The following is a 20,112-nucleotide window of genomic DNA, read 5'->3' as shown; positions in this document are numbered from 1 at the left end:
CAAAACTCCATTTGAAGTTGTTGAGAATTTTTAACTGATTAAAAGAAAAAGCTGGGGTATCTATTTGTATAGAGATTTACAAACATGAACAAAGACCTCTATATGAAGATGCTCCATGCAGAAATTTTTCCTACATTATAGAATGCACTTTGAAGATTAGTGAGATTGCCTAATCTATCAGTGTAGATACTGGGAAGAAACATCTGCACTAAACCCCTATTCCCCCTACATTATTCCAGCATGGGTGCAATTACTCAGACTAGAAGCCATGAAGTGTCAGGGTAAGACTTTTCCTGGCTCTGCCACTAACTTGGAGAGCAACCTAACTCAACGCTCTTCCAGACTGCATACAAAGATCTGAAAGGTTGAACTATCCTTCCCAAGAGGGATGAGATTTGAGCGTTTTGCTGATTCTGGGCTAGTCTACAAGTACAGGGCATTACTGTAAGCGATTATGCTTTAGGTATCATTGTCTACCAAGGCAGTCACTAAAGCTGTTATGCATTTCCACAAGCAGAGATCCTGTTAGCAAGCGAGAACTGATTGTTTCTTTAGAAGCTGTTCAGTTAGTGCCCTGAGCTGAGATAAAAGACTCCTGTTTCTACAAGATCTGCCAAGCTCACGAACACATCTTTGAAAAAATAAAAGCAGGCAAAGCATTTTAGAAGAAGATATGAAAATGATACATTTGAGGCAAAGAGCTACCTGCTTTGCAAGCTACCTAGTTTGTTAAATAGAGGAAAAGTGTTGGGTATGGCTAGTGGTTTTGTATCTAGTGCACTGAAGCCCGCAGGACTCCATAGCTTCAGTAGCATCAACAGAAATCTGTTACATGGACAAATTTAGGTGCACCTTAATCACCTTTTAATCATACTCTAGAGCACTTATGCTCTGTTGCTTTGAAATGATGCCTCCTTAACACCCCTAATCAGAAAGCATACTTGAACCACATCACAGCTGAAGTTTCAAAATATTTTCCATTCTTTCCTCTGGCTTTCAGATGCTTATGTCTGTGAACAGTCACCCCATCAAAAGGATCAGTAGACTAAAAAAAAAACATGCAACTTGCTGAAAAATGTCATTGCATAACAAGCTGTTAAAGGAAGAAATAAAAGGAATAGCCTCACGGTTATTGACCACAACCCTCCTGAAGGCTGAGCCAGATTCCCAGGACCCATTCCTCAGCTCCCTAACCTAGGAAGCTTATTTCACGAGTAAAAGACAGGAAAGAAATGCAGGAAAAGCTTTTCTGACTTCATAGGATTCCTAAAGCCTGTATAGCAAGAGAACGGAAGCTTTTCAAGCTTTTCAAGCATATAGATATGAAGCAAACAAAAACAAAAACAGAGAGACCCTTGACAGGGAAAGCGAAGTGGAAAATGATGAGATGACTTCTGAAATAAAAGTTTCTGGTACAGAACTCTAGGCATGAAGAGTTACGTTTAAAAAGTACAGACCCTCAAACCTCAGCTGGTGAAAGAAATAAATTGCTTAAACTGCTTAGACTTGATTCTGTTGCCACATATGTATTTATAAATCAAATATAATTTCAGACTTTAAGAAAATATTGCAAATTAGTAGAAATGAGAGATGAATTGGACCTCACTTATGCACTGCCATAAGCATTTAAAAATACTCATGGGTTGTTTGGTTTTTTAACTGCACAAAGCTCAGCCCTCAAGGCCACTGACTGTCAGGTTCAGCTCCAACGTATAGCCACGTTCACATCCAATTCACAAGCACATTTTGACAGTTCCTTCCTATGAGAGAATCTGAATAATGTTAGGAAAACAATGTTGAAGGAGTTATCTTTCTTATTTTAAAATAATGTTGATAAAGTCAAATACCTCATGGTACACACCAGCACGTGTATTTTGGTAGTAACCTAGGAATCTAGCAGCTCGTTTCACACATCTGACTAGAAGGCCATAAGAAGGATGTCTTGACAACATTTTAATAGTAAGAAAGATTTATACATGCAGTTGTTTAAACACAGGGTTTGCTAGCCAGAGTGTCTGTACGAAAGTGCTGAGCTATGTTACAACTGCCCTGAGAAAGAGCATCTGGACGTGTCTTCAATTTCAACTGTCCCTTTAAGCTAAAAATAAATCAGATAAGGACCCCGCCACAGCCTGGCAACGCTGAGCTCCAATCTATCTTCCAACCTGTAATCTCTGCTGGGTAGGCCAATGTCTTCAGATCTCTTAAATGCCAGGATTATACCCTGGGGAGCAGAGGTACTTCCTCACTTTTAATCTTCCCAAAAAGCACAGATTGTGGATACAGTAGCTAGCATGGGGCTGGCATGTGTGGAGCACAGGAACATCAGGCCAAACTGAAGGAGTCTACTGCCAGGGGTGACAGAAACACTAAGCTACTGGGGAAAAAACAAAAGCTTGAATAAAACATAATGTTTCTGAGTCGTAAACAGACCTCTGAACTGCTGGATGCTAATATACTCAAATACATTAATACCTGCAGTGTCATAAGATTGAGATTTCAGGTCTTAGAAAATATATTTTTAATATAAATCAAAAGAGTATTTTTTTTTTTTCAAATTAAAGGAGTATGTTTGTTTGTCTCTATTTCAATGAGTTGCCATATACCAATAAGCTATTAGCATTTAGCCTTCAGAATTACCAATTATCCATAACATATAGGACCAAAGACATACAGGACCAAACATCTGAATTTTTTTGCAGCAACAAGTACACTCAAACTGCGTGTTCTACTTAGTCTCTGTTAGTATCAGGAGATTCCTTGAGCCAAAAGACCTTCATCTTCTACAAACAAGAAGTTGGTGTCTGTTTGTGTTTATGGCTAAACTTTTCCTACCCTAGTCACATACTTAATTGTTTCTGGATACAATGGTTTCAACAATTTTATGAGGAAAATATGACTCACTGACTTCTTGCAAAATATTTCTGCTTGTGTTTTGTACTTTAAATTAGTAGCCATGATTTTCTTTTAATATCTCCAAGAGGTTCACTTGAATTTGATGAACTATTGCTAGAGTAAGATATTCATGCTTTCTTAAAATATTATAGCGTCCCATTTGAGAATGACCTGTTGGTTAAGAGACACACACTTGCTCCTAGTTGTGTATCTGCAAAAATTGTGCCAGACTTCTGGTTCCTTCAGCTGATTGTGGATACATGCTTCAAGTCGATAGCCAGGGCAACAAGTTTGTCAGTAACTGCTGTTCCCTGGCTTCAGCAAGCAGCAGCTGCATATTGCTCACAAAATAAAAGCCAGGTAGAAATCAAGTAAATTATTAGTCACTGTAGAAAATAAACACAGTGAAAAAACAAAAACTATTAAATGCCGATGGCAGTAAAGTGACTTTAGGATCACATTTGTGATTGTGGACAAATCATGCATCCTGACATTTTGCCTTATACCACTTGATGCTTTCTTCTTGATTATTCTTGTAAATTTTATACATAATTTTATTTGAAAATGTTACATCAGCTTTACTTGGGATTATGGTAGAGCCATTCTATCTTCTAGTTGTGTAAACCAAAGAGTTGATTTCATTTTGTATTACCACAACATAATCCTCTTCCAGAGACATTCTCTGGACTTTAAGAATGATCTGTGATTCCAACAAATCATCTGATATTTCAAAAAAATCTTTGTTCAAATGTTGTAAGTTACTCATTTCACTTCCCTGAATTTATTATAAACTCCAGTACAATATCTTTTTTGCTGTTGTAACTGCATTGGTAGTAGGGTTTTAGCTGATGGAAATACATACTGCAAGCACCTAATAAGTGAAAAGATAACCCAGGCATAATAACATCATAAAATTTTTAAAGTCCAAGTTAAGATCTAAATTTTTTCTAGCATCATATTGATGTAATCATAATTATTTTTCTTCCTATCATTTATTTCAAAACTCAGAAACAGTGTACTTAGCTAACATTTCTGGCTGCTTATGATGGGTGGTATCCACTTCAAAACACTTGCAGCAGACAATGACATTTGAGTCTCTCATGATACCGATAAAGAAAAAATCAGATTACCACAGTGTATTACAATAATGTCAGACTTTCTGAACAAAGTCTTAGGGCTGGTTGGTCTGAACCACTGAACTTTCCTGTGATTTCAATATAGCCTGGAACAGGCTGGAAATTTCTAGATCTTGGCACTTACTTTGCAGCATTGGGGATCTAAAGAATCCACACCATTAAATTTAATGAAACTCCTGAGATGTGATAACGTCATGACTCGGCCCTAATTACTCTAAAGGTATATGTAATGAAGGCTGACAGAACAAAGAATGAAGTGACCATCTTGTGTACAGCACAGTGTTGAATCCACTGGGAAAATACACACTATATTTAATCTTTGCTCTCGAGCATTCTTTAGCAAAACCATTGACCTCAGTAGCAATGTCTACTTTGCTAGATAAACATTCCAAATTTATGATGAAGGCCCCTTAACTTTTTAGCATTTTTGTTCAATTATTAAATGAACATTCTATTTATACTGTTATTGGCAGAACTAAGAAAAAATGTGGTTATTTTTCTAAAGATTAACAGACAGTTGAATTAGGGAGACAGAAAGCGCCCTTGATGCTGCATCTCGATACAGGTATTTTAACACAGCATTACACATAAACAGGGATCCTTTCTTCAGATGCATCCTTTCGTGGAAATTCACAACACAATCTGAATAGGTTATATGTAATTCAATGTAACACAGGAATTCTGATTTCAGGATATCATTTATCTAAAACTGATGTCTCATGCCAATACACATAACCTCTAAATAGTCCACCACACAGACAGGGGAAAAGCCACTGCAATTGTAAATAATGGAAAATGTATGTTTGGTATTCTATTTATCAGATTCATATGGTAAAACAGATAATGGTAATAAAGAAAAATATCTGTCTGTGATGAGCTTTTGAATATTTTCCCCTTGTTACTGTTATCATCCATCTCTGAACCACTAAGAGGTACATTTTGCTTCTCCTTTGCAATTTGCTGCTCTCCCATCTCACACCTAGTCATCTCTTCCTCCCCCCAGTTCCTATGATGAGAATAAAGCAATGTAGACAGATGAATTTCTTCAGTCTTCTTTGCTGAAAAAGGCAATCCATGCAGGAAACCATCTTCTACCAAAGAGGTATGTTTAGCTACACTGCTGTGAAGTCCAGTAGCTACAGCTGTAAAGATCCATGAGCAGTCATTTTTCCACTCATATTCACCACACATTTCTGCACGTTTAAAACTGAGCAACGTGAGCAATTACATAGCAATTTTGCTGCAAGTGGAAGAGTTTGTTTCTCTACATCCCTGCACATGCATTCCACAACTTCCTGGCCTAAATCTGCCTAAATCAGATTGTTAGGTTGTCCCTTTTCTTTGCACCAAATTTATGTCTGTCACAATATTACATGATTTAGGAATATAATCCCATTCTCAGAAGTAATTTAGGCTCTTAGGATCTAGTTCCATTGATTTTTAATAAGCATTACATTAATAACTCACACTATATGGAAAGATGGGGCTTCGGTGTGTTACTCATTTAGGTACTCTTGAAATTTTTATTTCTTTCTGGGCTGATTCAGTTCTTAAGTATGTATTTAAATGCTACATATCTGACATACTTTCCTCCTAGCCATATTTAAGCCATAAAGAGAAAGTCAGATAAACAGCTTTGATCCAGGTTACTGCTTTAGTCATTAGTCCCTTCTACAGCTTTATGCCAGCTTCTGGAAATGAAGTTCTGAGTCTCCAAGTTGGCCATACAGCAATAAATTTAAATCGCAAAATCACTCCCCTCAGACAGCTTCTCCTGTGCTGGAGGTAGCGACTCACATGTAACCGTTTCTAGAGTAGTTCTTTGAATACAGGACTCGACTTTCAGGTCCACGATGACCTGTTTTTCAAGCCTGCAACTCAATATGTTACTGTATTTCTAATTAGTTTTCTTCTATGTATACAGATCCAAGTTCTATTCTCAGTGACACTGGTGCACAACCAGAGGAAATTAATCAGTCATTTATTCCAGATTTTCAGTAGAATCCCGGCAGCAAAGTTGGCCCATATTTAGTTAACGACCTGGAAACTATTTTTCAAGGCAAAATTTTGTGGTCAATTTTGTACCTCCCTCTAGTGGCAGCAGATATCAAACAAATAAGGCACAATAGAGACCTTGTCACAGATTGCACACTGATGGATTGCGCCTGTTTCTTTCATGGAAATTTGTTACCCAGAATCAAAGTTGGCTGTAAATCCCGCTGTAACTGTTTTGTAATGTTGTAATAAGAGAAGGATCAGGGGTTGCATATAGCCCAAATCCCTGTTTACTTCCTTTGCCAGTACGCAGCATATTCGCATAGCCACATGTAGTTTCTCCATGTTCGCCGACATCATAGCTCTTCGGCTGCTGCATGTACTTTTGCACTGAGTTTTGCTTTCCTCTTCAGGGAAAGGCACAGAACAATTCACCCATTATCAGCTGATTTATGAGCACAGGGCTTGCTGTAAGCTCCTCTGGTTTCAATTTCAAACTTGATGACAAACTTGCAAGTCTGAATCAGAGATTCAGGAATGTGGCAGGCTCCACACGCTAGCCTGACTTGCAGCTTTTTCAGCTTTGGCAGAATTTGAGTCTGCAGTGAGCTACATTATAATGAATACTTAAAAACAAATTCCTACCAAGAGAAGAAGCAGATGGCTTTGAGAGAGAGCAATTTACAAGTGATGAACAGGCTCTTCCATTTCTGACAAAGGAAAATTTGCCTAGCAGCAAGACACCGGATCCTACATTCTGTCCTTGAGAGGTCCCTCCTTAATTAAAAACCCCAAGGAACATTCTTCTGTAATACATTTCTCATTCTCCTCACTTTCTGCAATCTATGTTTTAGTATATGATACATGCAGAGTTACTGGGGTTAACAGAGTTATCATGTCTTCATCCACTGGCTAATGCAGGAGCCTCCTAAAAGCCTACTGCCAGGTCAGTTATGAAATAAGAAATGTTCCTTATCTCAGCCTTAGAGTTGTGTAAAGTCCCAGTTCTAAGTTTCAATAGAAACCCCTATGATGGATAGATATGTTTTGATTATTACACTGGGAAGGGTATATTAACCAAAACAGATGACAATCTTCCGGTAACAGTGCAATTTGATGTTCAACAGTATGTGGGATGTCTTTTGATATCTTCAAAAACTGAAGTCTGTCAATCACAATATAGTGGTACATGTCCTGGGGCACGCCTGGGAAGAAGTGGGAGAAACCATCGGTCATGTAGCTGTCTGATCATGAAGATTGTCCCTTTATTATGAATTAAACCATTAAGTCAACTTCCTATGGCAACAATGTTTTATTTCCATAAATGTTACCAAGACAATCTCATACCACAAAAATAATGAAGTTGCTAAGTTAGAACCAGTATCCCAAAGAACACTAGAAAAGTATACAAAATGTTATATAACAGGGAAATAGACATTTGGAGAGAGAGAGTAAAGTTTTATATTTTAAAGCAAAGCACTTTCTTTAATGCTGAGTAGGCACAGACTTACTTTTTTTCAAAATCAGTATTCCCACTACTGACTCTTGGTACGTATATTAAGATAATTGAAAAGGGTGTATTTTTTAGAAGGGGATAACAAAACAATGACAAAGAGAATGTCTCTCATTGGCCAGCTAACAGAAAAATCTTCAAAAATCATTTGGCATATTTGAACATTTTATCTAGGATGAATTTGCTCAGTATCTTCTAACACAGGCTTGTACTCTTATTTTCTAATGAATTAGGGTAGCTGTCATAGCCACACCAACACTGTACTCTGTACTAATCTTCCCATTCTGTAGACACTCAATAACCACAAGCTTCCCTTGGTGGGAAAAAAAAAAAAAGAACCTCTGAATTTATGTTTATATATCTGTACTTTCCCCTTCATTTCCTACCAATTCCTAATACATATGGTCTGACATTCATGGCCCACATTTTTTACGCTGTTATTCTCTGCTTTTATTTGGTTTGGGTTTGTTTTTAATGAGGTGAACTTTGCACAGCCCAACTCTAGCTCCCATAAAATCTTAAATAGCCAGATTTAGAGATTTTGTACGGAGAAAAAAAGCCTACATACTAACCACACAGCTGTACTTGGAAACAGATGTTTTACCCCCTTTAAACTGAACTAATGAGGACAGGAGTGTGGAACAGATAGGACGGGAAAACTTCTGTCAGATTTTGAATTTGAAATTATGGAAACAGCGGAGAAAAGACTGGTGCCTCCACATAAGGGGAGGGGAGAAGGGCAGTAAATCCACAATGAAAATTTCGACTGCTGCACTAACTTCAGGGCTCTTCCACTTCACAGCCTTGTTGATCCCAATATCTCCACTCAACTCACAAGAGTATCCCATAAAGAGCAGGCCAGAGCCTCAGTTGATATGAACTGCTGTAACTCTATTGAAAGCAATAGAGTTATAGGTTGGAAATGAGGAGACATTTCTTCTCAGAAAGAGCAGTCAGGCATTGGGACAGGTTGCCCAGGGAGGTGGTGGAGTCACCGTCCCTGGGGGTGTTCAAGGAAAGGTTGGACGTGGTGCTTAGGGACATGGTTTAGTGGGTGACATTGGTGGTAGGGGGTGGTTGGACCAGACGACCTTGAAGGCCTTTTCCAACCTCAGTGATTCTATGATTTACAGAAGTTCAGGATTTGGCCCTCTGTCTCTTTTGCATAGAGTAAATGTAAGATGACTCTAAACCACATTTTTCAAGGCTTCCATAAAACAGGAAGCAGACCAGATCAGATGCTGTGAAAACCTTGACTTCTGATGGAAATTTGATGAAACCAAAAAAAATTTAACTACCTTTTCCTATCAGAATGGTCTTGAAATACAGTGTCTTATGCTGCTAGTTCAGAAACATTTTTTTAGCACCGTTGCTTCTCTGCCCAGTCTTGCTCCCATCAAAGACACTGATAGAATTGCCGTAACTTCAGAGAGAGGATGAACAAACCTTTGTAATCATGATTTGGCTCCCATACTGGAAAAATGCATTAGTGATGGCTTTGTATAGAAAAGATGCATCAAGTTTTCCCTCTGGTTCCTAGTTTAAACTTCTTAAAAAAATATTTTTGATTTGTCTTCATATGCTCTTCATCAATCTGCTGCCTTGAAGCACAAAGCGGATCCCTAAGCCACAGCAGAAAGAATCTTCTGCTGTATAAGGCTATGTGAGACACTGTCATTACATGCAGAGGAAACTGGGTTTAGTGGGGCCCTACTTCCCCTAGGGACTACCATAATATAAATTATTAATAATAAAAATAAACATTGGCTAGCTTGAACTTCTCTTCATTCTCCTAGAGCTTATTTTTGTGATGGAATTAGCTAAATAAAGCCCACTTGAAAGAATGCTTAATTGCAAACTATCCAAACAAAACAGAATGGATATAATTGGTTCTTAAATATTAAACACTCTAAAGTAGATGGCTTTGAAGACAGCTGAAAGAGTAATGTATATTAGGATACATATGGTAAAATGAGCAGTCAAGCAAAACGCAGTCTAAAATAGATTGAATTTACTTTTAAACTAGATATTCAAGCTTTGTCAGTCTGATTTTGCCTAGAAGATACCTTTAGATTATTTCAAGCCTAAACAGAATTACAAAAATATTATTTTCAAAATCATAAAATCAAAAGAGTCAAACTCATGGACTGACTTCTGGACATAGTTTGCCCATGAAAGACCACGACAATCTACAATGATCATTACTCCATGGAACCCCCTTTAATCCTATTTCAGTCTAAAAATGTTAGCTTAGCAAAGACTACTGTTTCAAGTGTTTATTCTAAAACAGCTATTTTCTTGGAAGTTGGGTAGGGAGAGCTCACATAAACAGTTCTGACAAGAGATCTCTAAAGGAGAATGGTGATGCCTTCTACCAAAACAACTGATTGCAGAGTTCACATCTGCCCTGGCCTCTGTAAACTTCCTTTCTTCAGCCCTGTGTTTTTGTTACTGCTATTTAATACAAATATTTCACAGTCAGCAAATAGAGAATGTCTGTTTGGGTATGAGAAAGATCCCTTTTGATATTCATTAGAGGTTAATACAGTTGCCACACACTTCTTAAATTGAAAGCATTTCTAGCAAGACTAGAAATTGTCTTTAATGCAAGTGAAATCTGTAAACAAGAAAAAAATACTTTTACATTAGAAAGGAGCAAAAAGGAGATAACTGTTTACCAAAGCCATACAGTAAAAATAATTTAAGAAATTAATAAACAGTAGAACTTTTCTTTGCAGGACCACTGTGTGCTGTGAAAAACAGAAATGAAAACAGACTAGTGGTAAGCCACTGAAAGTGCAGTGCCTAATCAGCCACATGTTTACTTTCTCACTTATCAATAACTGACATTAGCATGACTTCTGCTAGAGATAATAAATTCCTGGAAGTGTCAGGCTCTTCTCAGTCACCTAGCAGAAGCACAGGAGAGCTACTCCCTAGAAAAAAAAGGCAGACATAACTTGAAGTGCTAAGCAATAGTTGATCAGTAGCAGGATCGGTTGAGATCAAACCACACTTAGGCCAAAAGCTAACCTAATTTTAAGGTCCCTTGAAATGTTATGAATACCATCAACAAAGACAGTGAGTCACTCATGAAAATGAGTTTGGTTTGTGCACAAAAAAAAATATCTATCGGATCTCTGTCTCAAACTTCTTTTTAGACTGTGAACCCAAGTCTTTGTTCCCTTAGGACTCAAAGCTTTCACAGACGCAGTCGCATCTGTTTAGTGTTTCATATTTTTCAGCATCACAAGGAGTTTTTCTTAGACCTTGGACTGGTTTACTCTGCATCTATGTACAACAACAAAATTCCCACAGAAGAGATAACTGAGTTCTTCTGCCAGTTTTTATCTACCTCTGTCCCCAAAAGACACAGGCTATCCTGGCAAAAGGAGTATTTTATGTGAGCATCTTGCTAGCACAGCTAAATCTTCACGGATTTTATTTTTTAGCATTCCTCTTAGCACTCACAGCTATGCCAGAAACTTTGTAGCACAAATCTTTTATAGAGCTACACAAAAAAACTTTTGGTGTGTAATACATCTAGTATAGTTTTGAAAGGTATTAGTAGAAGATAATGTAAATTTAAAAAAATCCTCCAATGTGGACATTTTCTGTCTATATTTACACTATCAGCACCTCACTGCTATCAAGAATACAGGTATTATTTACTACCGAAGTGCTCCTGGAATGAACGAAGCAATCTAGCAAGGCTGTGCTTTCTAGCAGCATAGTTAAAACCATCCTTCAGACTCAAAACAAGTAGAACTACACATTTACTGTGCACCATAACTGCTTCGATACTTGTGTCTTTTGCTAATTCAGCCATATGAAAAATGGTATCTTTGACGAACAATCTTTACCCAACTAGCTATGAGGGCAGGAATCTGCAACACAGACAGGGACTTAACAGGTAGAGAGAAGGGCTTATTACATGCGTCACTTAAGATGCTGCAAGGACATTGTTAGTACAGATATACAGCTATAAAACATCAGGAAAAAGGAACAAATTGCATTGGCTTACAACTCTGCCATATCAATATAGCTGCAAACGCTTTTAATGTCATGTGGCTATACCATTAAAAAAACTCATCTGAGACAAAGATACAGCAGTACTACATTTAAGCGCAGAACAGATTACTATGGCTACAAGACAAGTATAGAGCAATTAAAATCCTCAGTTTATAAAAAAAATCTGTGGGTAAATCCTTCATGCCTCATAAAATAGTAACTATTTTTGTGATGCAAATTGACTTCATCTACGTTACCCAGACTTTAATACTTACCTACAAGCCAATTACACTTCAGACCACCCTTGCAGAATAGGATTGCACCACTTCAAAAAACAGATCCCCCTGTAAGCAAGTTCTCTTAGCTCCCTTTCAAGATGGATGGAGTGAATTAGAACGCTAACGCACACACTGACTCAAGAGCATGAAGAGCTGTCACCCAAGACCAATGAGCAAAAGACGCAAGGTGTCAACCGGGTCACTGTACATACTGATCCTTAGTTCATCAGCTTCCAATGTCCAAACAGAACAAGGTCAAACAACAGTCACCTTCAAAACATGGTATGTAAGAAAATGACAATCAGGTTTGTATTCAGTTACAGTTGTTGGAGGGGCAAAGAGATTTAACACAAAAATAGATGGACAAATGCATAGTTGATGTCTGTGTAGCTATTGCTAGACTGACAATTTAAGGAGTTCTGGTGATAGATGAGATCACCGTCAAATAGCTTTAAATTTCAGGACAGTACACAGGCAAAACACTTAAATACAACAGTATTGTTATGATTCCAGTGATAATAAACAATGTGTGTAATGACCTGATTTTCTGGCATCGGACAGGCATGATTTGTGAAAGACAGATACCACACATCTTGCCAGATGAGCCTGATATGATGGCAGCAGCATGCAGAATGCTGAACAGCACTATAAGCTTCACAGGGATAAGCCTTCCCATTAATGAAGAACCATGCCTGGCTGAAGAGGCAGTCAATAGAACTGTATGTCCCTGTGATGTTTTATAACCCCTGGCAGTTTTCCCACACTTGCACTATGACCCTCCAAACATCAGCACATGGATCATTGACCTTACGAACTCACATTTGTGATCCTCTACTGAATCATCATTGAGAATGCACAGCCTGGAGACCATACTGGCAGAAAATCACTTGGGTACTCTTCAAAATTCAGAAAAGGCCATTCAGATACAATATACGTGTTGACAAGCAATCCCAGCAATACACAAATCCAGATCCAGAATTAAATCCAGACACGCTTACAGCAGCAATGACACACAGTCCATTCAATGTTATAACAGACAAAACGGCGTTTTGCTCCATACGACTTGGTTTACTTGAGAGAGAGGTCTATGACTAGAGGTCATAGTATACTTGCTCATTGCTTTAAATTAAACTAGGATGCAAGTAAATTCACACGCACAGTGGGAAAAGATTCACCATGTATTACTACAGCTCTGGAGACAAAAGCTAGGCTGTGTAGATACAGAAACGATATCTGGATCTACCAAAAGATGCAGTACATGATCTTTTCCAAACCTTCTCTTTCAGAGCATATATGCCTTAGACTTGTGTTGTTCTTGAAGAACCTGTGCTCAAACAATTTTAAGGTACTTCACACCACTACTTACTTGTTTTGTACTTCTGATGTTTGTTTACAGGCTGCTGGGATGCCTGCACTGATTTTTTAAGGTTATTAAATTCTTCATTTGTTAACAAATTATGTTGGTTGCACAACACATTGGCATGTGAACACTTCAGAAAAAGGGAGGGGCACAACTCGGCCTCAGTGGAATTAGGAATAAGATCCAATGACTTCAACAGAGTTACACAAGGGATAGGTCCATTGTTTCAGTGGGAGTTGTGGTTAATTAAAGTAGTATTTCCTGTCAGCTTTCTACATACAGGACTCCCTTGAAAGGTGCCAGTACCTTCAAGATCACTCTGTGGGCTTCCATTTCAGACGCTGAATAACAAAAGCATAGGGACAGATTTTCATGAAGTCTATGCATAAACTAATGTACTAAAAGCATGAAAAAGGCACACTCTAATGCTCAGTTAACAAACACAGTGATGTTAAAACTGTTATGTTATTGACGGAACTAAACTGAAGCATTTTTGAACATGATCCATCCATTGTAACTGCATTTATGTTTTTATCTTCCACTACAAAAACAAACAAAACACAGCAGGTACACAGGTACCAGCTAAATAGCTATGAATCTTTCCAACTTGAGAAAAGTCTACGAGTTTTCTGTATAGATCAAGTATTAGCCACATTTTCACACAAATGAGAAGATAAATTGTAATAACTGCTCCATCAGCTACATATGCATTTGGAACGTGCATCAAATCTTTGGGAAAACTATGGCCTACCACTCTGACTTTATGGATCTCATCAAATAAAATCCTTCCTCACAATTCAGAGAAACCCAAACTCTTCTTGCAAAATTTCAGTTTCAGAATGTAAACACTGTGGAAACGCAGTGCACAGGAAAACTGGAAGTTATTTATATTGTATTTTGTCTGCACTACTAGAAATGTAAACCTATTCATGCTAACAATAAAGCAGTAAACATTATGACTTTAAAGTACACTGAGGTCTTTCAACTGCCTCCCTATTTGGTTATCTGTTGAATCCTGGTACTGGAGAATGATTTTTTCCTCTTCACGTCTGTGGCAATTTAAATAATAAGACAGAGGTTACGTGAGTGCAAAGAATTATGGAAAAAATGTAAGTGGAAAGTACATATTTTTAAAATGCACTTGAATAACTCAAATGCAGCTGAACTGACATTATTCAGACTTTCCAGTCTTATTCAACACTGGATTGAAACCAAGCACAAGAAATTTCAGGCCCAAAGGACATTTTAAAGAAAATTACAAGTACCTATATTTCAAGTTTACAATATCTGTCTGGGAAATCTCTACCACCTAAAGACAGACTAACCTGTCTCCTCATGGAATCAAACAGAAGGGATGTGAACTAATTACGGGGATGTCTGGATCAGCTTGCAAACAAGGACTGATTCAGCCCCAAAGAACACTCAAACCAGAAACCTGGATTTAAATAACTGTGGTCTTCTAGCAAAATATGGATGCATTTTCAGATCCAGATTTTACACTGAAAGTTCACTCCTAACCTGTGCAGCCACAAGCGCTAGGCCCAGCTCTGCATTCCTTCCACACCCAAAATTGGAGCTCTGCCCGAAAAAGGAATGCAAGAGAGAAATGCATTTCTTATCTTTATGGCACATCTTGTTTGGTGATGTACGTGCCTGTGAACCTGCCAAAACTCAAATGTGTGACATGGTATGCACTCTAATTCCAAAACTGATAGGTTTCAAAAGATTACTCCTGTAGGACACTTATAAAGAGGTGGAACATTTTTTCATAAGCTTACGTAACTGTTCATAACTCCTGTATACATTGACATATTCCAATACTTCTATTATAAGTAATTTTCAACAATGGAAAAGTAAAAATGCTAGAGTTGTATAAAGGATAAGGAACAAAGGGAATAAGATACGTATTTTCAAACTGAGACACATTTAAAAGTATGGTTATACAAAAAGCAGTGCTACACTGTAAAATAAGATTTAAAAAATACGTATTTCACAGAGAGCAAGTAATAAATAAATTAATAAATAAATAATAAAAAAGGCTCCTCAGGATAACAGTCTATGCTTATTATCCTCCAAAATCACCAGTTAGCATTATGCACAAAGATGCACATAATCATGTTTTTCCATCACTTCAAAACAACATGAGCTTCACCCTGAATTTTGGTAAGATAAATGCAATTATGTTTTCTTCATCTACCCTGACAGTTGTATTTCAAAATTTGCAAGGAGAAATAATTTCCAACAGCATATATGACAAATAACTGTGGAAACAAGTCTCCATGTGTGGATTAAGGCCTTTTTAAAAATTTTCCCTGATTTTTCAGGGAAAGTCATACAAGATTTTTTTTCAGTCTTTTCATAAAAGAAATGCCCACCAATGTTAGTTACAGACACTGTATTTTATGACAAGTCTTTGAGTAAAATGAAATCCTAGTACAGATACAATTCTGTCAGCATTTTTCTTAAATTAAATAACATCAGCCTAAATTCAAGAAAAATCTCCTTTTGTAAATACAAGATGTATCCATATCTGCAGAGTTTCCAATACAATTATAGGCGCCAACCTGTTCTGCTGCAGTTCTGGCCTTCATGGATGTTTTTCTTGTTATTCTACCCCCAAACAGCGTACAAAACGGTAGGAAAATAAGATGCCCTTCTGTGGTCAAAGTGAAAAGGAGATATTAAGGCAATTTATGTTGCATTTTGTCCAGATAAATATTTTCATAACAGTTGAGAAAACAATATGCTGAATAGAGTACCCTATGGCAACAATTCAGAGTAAAAGAAATGCTAGCTAAAATCCAGGGCTCTGGTTGCTTTAAGCCTTCCTAGGCAAGATTAAATCAAAATATTTCCTATATACATTCCTTCTTTTCATCAGCATGTCAACTACAGTAAGTAAGAATGTGCTATTAATTCTCAGCATCAAAATCTGGGATAATTTTATATAGTTGAATATGTTTCCTTACTTTAACAGAAACAACTGTTACTGGAAATATTTTCCAAAGCATGCCGCAAGTGGAGCTAAGTAAATCTGCAAGCACACTGCACACTTTTCAAGGAAAATGTTTCTAAAAATGAATCAGGATTTAATAAAAAGTGTCTCTGAGGTATGTAACATGCCCATAATACAGTGTTTTTCAATTTTCAACCCTGTATAGAGCTTTTAAAACAATAACAGATGGACAAAACAAAAAAAGTACAATTCTTCCTTATTCTCTCATGCACAAACATATAACACACGTAGAAAACCAATGACATGCTCTAAAACATTAATACTGCTTTTACATTTTCCATTAGAAAGACAACTCGCTTGCGATTCCTTCTCCTTTTAAATTGTTTCTGTGGCAACACATCTGGTGCTATAATTCTGGGCCAGAACATTAACTATCCTGAAAGAAGAAAGTTATGTTGTTGTTCTGGTCTGCAAGAATGTGAAGCAAAGAGAGATCTGCAAACACATGTAATCGTATAACCCTTTCCGCCTTCATAGGCGCACATACTGTTAACTATCAATACTTATGCATAGCTTAAAAGTACAAGTTTTAAAATGTTCCTACAATGGTTAGAGAAAACTGTTGTGAGCACACATTCTATGAGCCTTTTTTTTTTTTTAATAAAATGATGAGTGCTTTGTTACTGCTGCTCCTACCATATGAAAAATGTGAAGAAAGTATTCAGCTAAGAGGAACAAGGTTCATTCTTAATCATAAACATAACTTGCCCTACATCGTTGAGAACGCTTGATATTGATTTTTTATCATCTCTCCAATACTATGTAAACATTACTGTACTATCACCATTTTACAGATGAGATACGTCAGGAGCACATAAGGCCAGAATGTCTGAAGTGTCTGTTAGATGTGAATGCCTCTGCTGCTTGTTGCCCATACTGATGCATGCAGTCCTTGGCTCTGTAAGCTGTTGAGGACCAACAGATCTTTCTTACTTGAAATTATAGGAACCTATTAACACTTTGTTTATGTTTTAGAGATCCCAGCTTCAGCTTGCCAGCATTCTCAGAATCTGTAGTCTGAACAATTTAGTTATAGAGAAAGGAAAGAAAAACAGGAATAAAAACTTAGCAAACTGAACTTGGGGCTGTAAATTAGCATATGAACATTTTTTTTTAATCTCTAATAATCTGTAAGACTATACTCCAAAGCAAGTTATTAGGGGCATTTTACAGTTCAATTGAGATTGACACCATAAGACGTCAACACTACAGTGGATCTCAGTCCATGATGTAAGAACCAGAGCAGTTTGCAAGGACTACTGCACTTTCAGCCTGAAATAGCAGGAGTTAAAAAAATAATACTGAAAATAGATTTTTGATACTCCATCAAGCAAATCAGGGATGAATTAATGGAAAGAACATATCTGATGGATAAGAAAATATCACTGACACAGTTACTTTTGCAATAATCGCATTTTAAGTTCCCCATGAAACAGATTTCATTATTTAACTAGAAATAGCCAAGTTCAAACCTAGATCAATTACATACAAAATGGTTTGTTAACTACACTTACAGTATTTTCTGTATTAGTGACAAAGAAAGCGAGATCGTCTGGTATTCTGATCCTCTAAATTAGTAATGATTAAATGCACTGACTGGCTGAAAACCAAGTTTTGTTTTTTTTTTTTTCCTAAAATGTTGAATAGAAATTATGGTTTCAGGCCCTATGTCTTTGAAGACATATTGGTTTAAAGCAATCTGCACTTAGGGAGAATAAACTGGCAACAGAAATGGAAAAGTTGGAAAAAGTGGATAAAAACTGTTAAGTCAGAAACAGACCTTTATGTCCCACTTGGACTAGTGGAGGCGTCATCTTAAGATCAGAATTAAACCCAGGACCCTGAGCACCTGTAGTCATTAAAGGCCTGCTGATGGTCTTTGCAAGACTTGCTGTCTGTATAATTTTGGATTGTCACCAGCCAGTCACCTTCCAAAATCCAGTCCTGGTCAATAACAACCTGGATAATTCAACTCCGTCTGTTCCCTTTTTCTCAGTCTTTTGGCTAAGAGCAAGTGTGTATATTAAACTAATATTAAACCCACTATTTTACATAAAATATCTACTCTTCCAATGTAGCCTCACTATTTATTTCATCCAAAGGGCATGATTAACAACCCGTCTGAGACATGTCTCATTCCCTTGCTTTGTTTTGCATAACTTTCTATACTTTCTATAACTTTCTCTTTTGTCCTGGTGCACTACAATTCCACATTATCATTCTTCAAGCCCTCGAGAGAGACACATCACAATTGTAACTTTCCCCTCCCAATAGACTGACTTCCTTTTTAGCTATAATGGCCCCACTCCACTTCTCAGGTTCTTTATAAGCACATTGTAAAGGAGTATTTGCAGAGAAATTAGCTGTGGAAGGGAATAAAGTGACATTGGTTGATCTGCTCTTATGGGGTCTCAGGTCCCTGCCTGGATTGATCCTAAGGAACCCAGGGCTGGAGCGAAAATTGCAGAGCAACTCTGCTGCTGCTCTTCATCTTGACATAAGGAAATCATCTCGTCTTTATACTACCCTTTAGGGAATAGCATTACATAACTCACTGTTTGGCCTATATTTCACCATTCCTGGCTTCGTGCTGTTAACAGAAATGCCACTCCTTCACTTCAGTCACTGACTCTAGAATTGAGCACAGGATAGGACACACAACCTGTTGTCTCACGGACGCCCTTTCATTCCTCTAAACAATATTCAGAATCTAACTGGCAGAAAAAATTAACAAGCTAGCTGTTCACTACCATATCGCACGTGTTGCATCCCTGATAAGTTTCTCTCTAGACGTGGGGCACGAAGTGGGCTTGGTCTGCTACTCGGTAACACCTCCTTCCCATTTGGGCACTATTACGTGTAGTGCTTATGTCATCCACTCTGCAGAATTCAGAGCAGCAGCATGTAACTGAGCAACTGCATGAGAAATGAACATTACAGAGAAGTTCCTAATGTTCGTGTTCCACTAGACACCACATCTTTCTCAGACACCTCTCCATTCAACATAAAACGTTCCCTCAGATGTATGTTGCGTTGTTTACTACCCTTACACAATCTAAAATGATTATTACTATGCTTTTTCTTTTTCAGTAAAGTCTTTCCAAAAAGATTATGTAATGCCCCTCATTAAAAGGTGTAGCTCCCATTTTACAGCTGTGAAAACACTGGTAGAGACAGATTAAGTCTTGTTACCAACTAAGTGAATGACTGAATCGGGAGTTTTGAGTACTGCTGCTCTGACTCTGGTTCGATACTCGCACGCTCAAGAATTATGTAACATTATTTTCCAAATTCGTTCAGCTTTCTTGGGTTGATGAACAAGTCAATTTCCATATGGCCCAACGTATTTAAAACTTATTGAAAGGGGAAAGTAAACTCTGTCTGAAGCAAAACGTAACCGGGCCACGATCCAAAACCTCAATCCATATTTATGAGCAAATAAAATACAACCTCTACACAGTCAAAAAGAGCTTACAAAAATATTACCAGCCCGTACAGCGACACCTCCAAAACACAACCCCCGCAGGATGGCATAAACGTCGCCCTGCTCCTCTGACTTTTCCACCTGCCCCAGCCAGGCATTCACCTCCCGAGGGGTTCCCGGGCGTCTCCTGGCACGAACGCGCTCACCCCTGGCTAAACCACCCCCGCACCTCCCCGCTGCCGCAGCAGGGCTCGACGCCTGCCTGCTCACGGCTCGCGGCTCTCCGGAGGTGCCCCCGCCGGAGGGCCCGGGCAGCCCTTGTGGGTTTCCCGCAGCTCTCCCCGCTGCGGTGCCGGTGCCTCCCGGTTGCCCCGCGGCTCCCGGCCGCCCGTTCCTCCACCGGGACCGGGACAGGCACCGGGACCCTGCTTCTCCCCGCCGCCAGCCGCAGCCCCGCGGACCCGGTGGTGCGGCCAGGTGCTGC

General features: G+C 38.2%; 1 protein-coding gene across 6 annotated transcripts in view; it reads right to left on the bottom strand.

The window, feature by feature from the left end:
• RIPOR3 (RIPOR family member 3) overlaps positions 1 to 20,112 on the bottom strand; it is a 59,129-nt gene that overhangs the window by 30,764 nt on the left and 8,253 nt on the right. For 2 of the 6 annotated variants that reach the window (XM_066978135.1, XM_066978136.1), the window contains exon 4: positions 15,753 to 15,844. The exons of 3 other annotated variants lie outside the window; for them this stretch is intronic. In XM_066978135.1, the coding sequence (XP_066834236.1) occupies positions 15,753 to 15,844 (92 nt within the window). Of the gene's footprint in view, positions 1 to 15,752; positions 15,845 to 18,954; positions 20,055 to 20,112 lie in introns of those variants that run through there. One more of the 6 variants, XM_048072533.2, reaches the window with a different exon arrangement.

Source organism: Anser cygnoides, chromosome 16 (assembly GCF_040182565.1).
Source record: "Anser cygnoides isolate HZ-2024a breed goose chromosome 16, Taihu_goose_T2T_genome, whole genome shotgun sequence".
Lineage (NCBI taxonomy): Eukaryota > Metazoa > Chordata > Aves > Anseriformes > Anatidae > Anser > Anser cygnoides.
The sequence above is the reverse complement of the archived record's forward strand: the minus strand, read 5'-3'. Positions and strand labels throughout refer to the sequence as shown.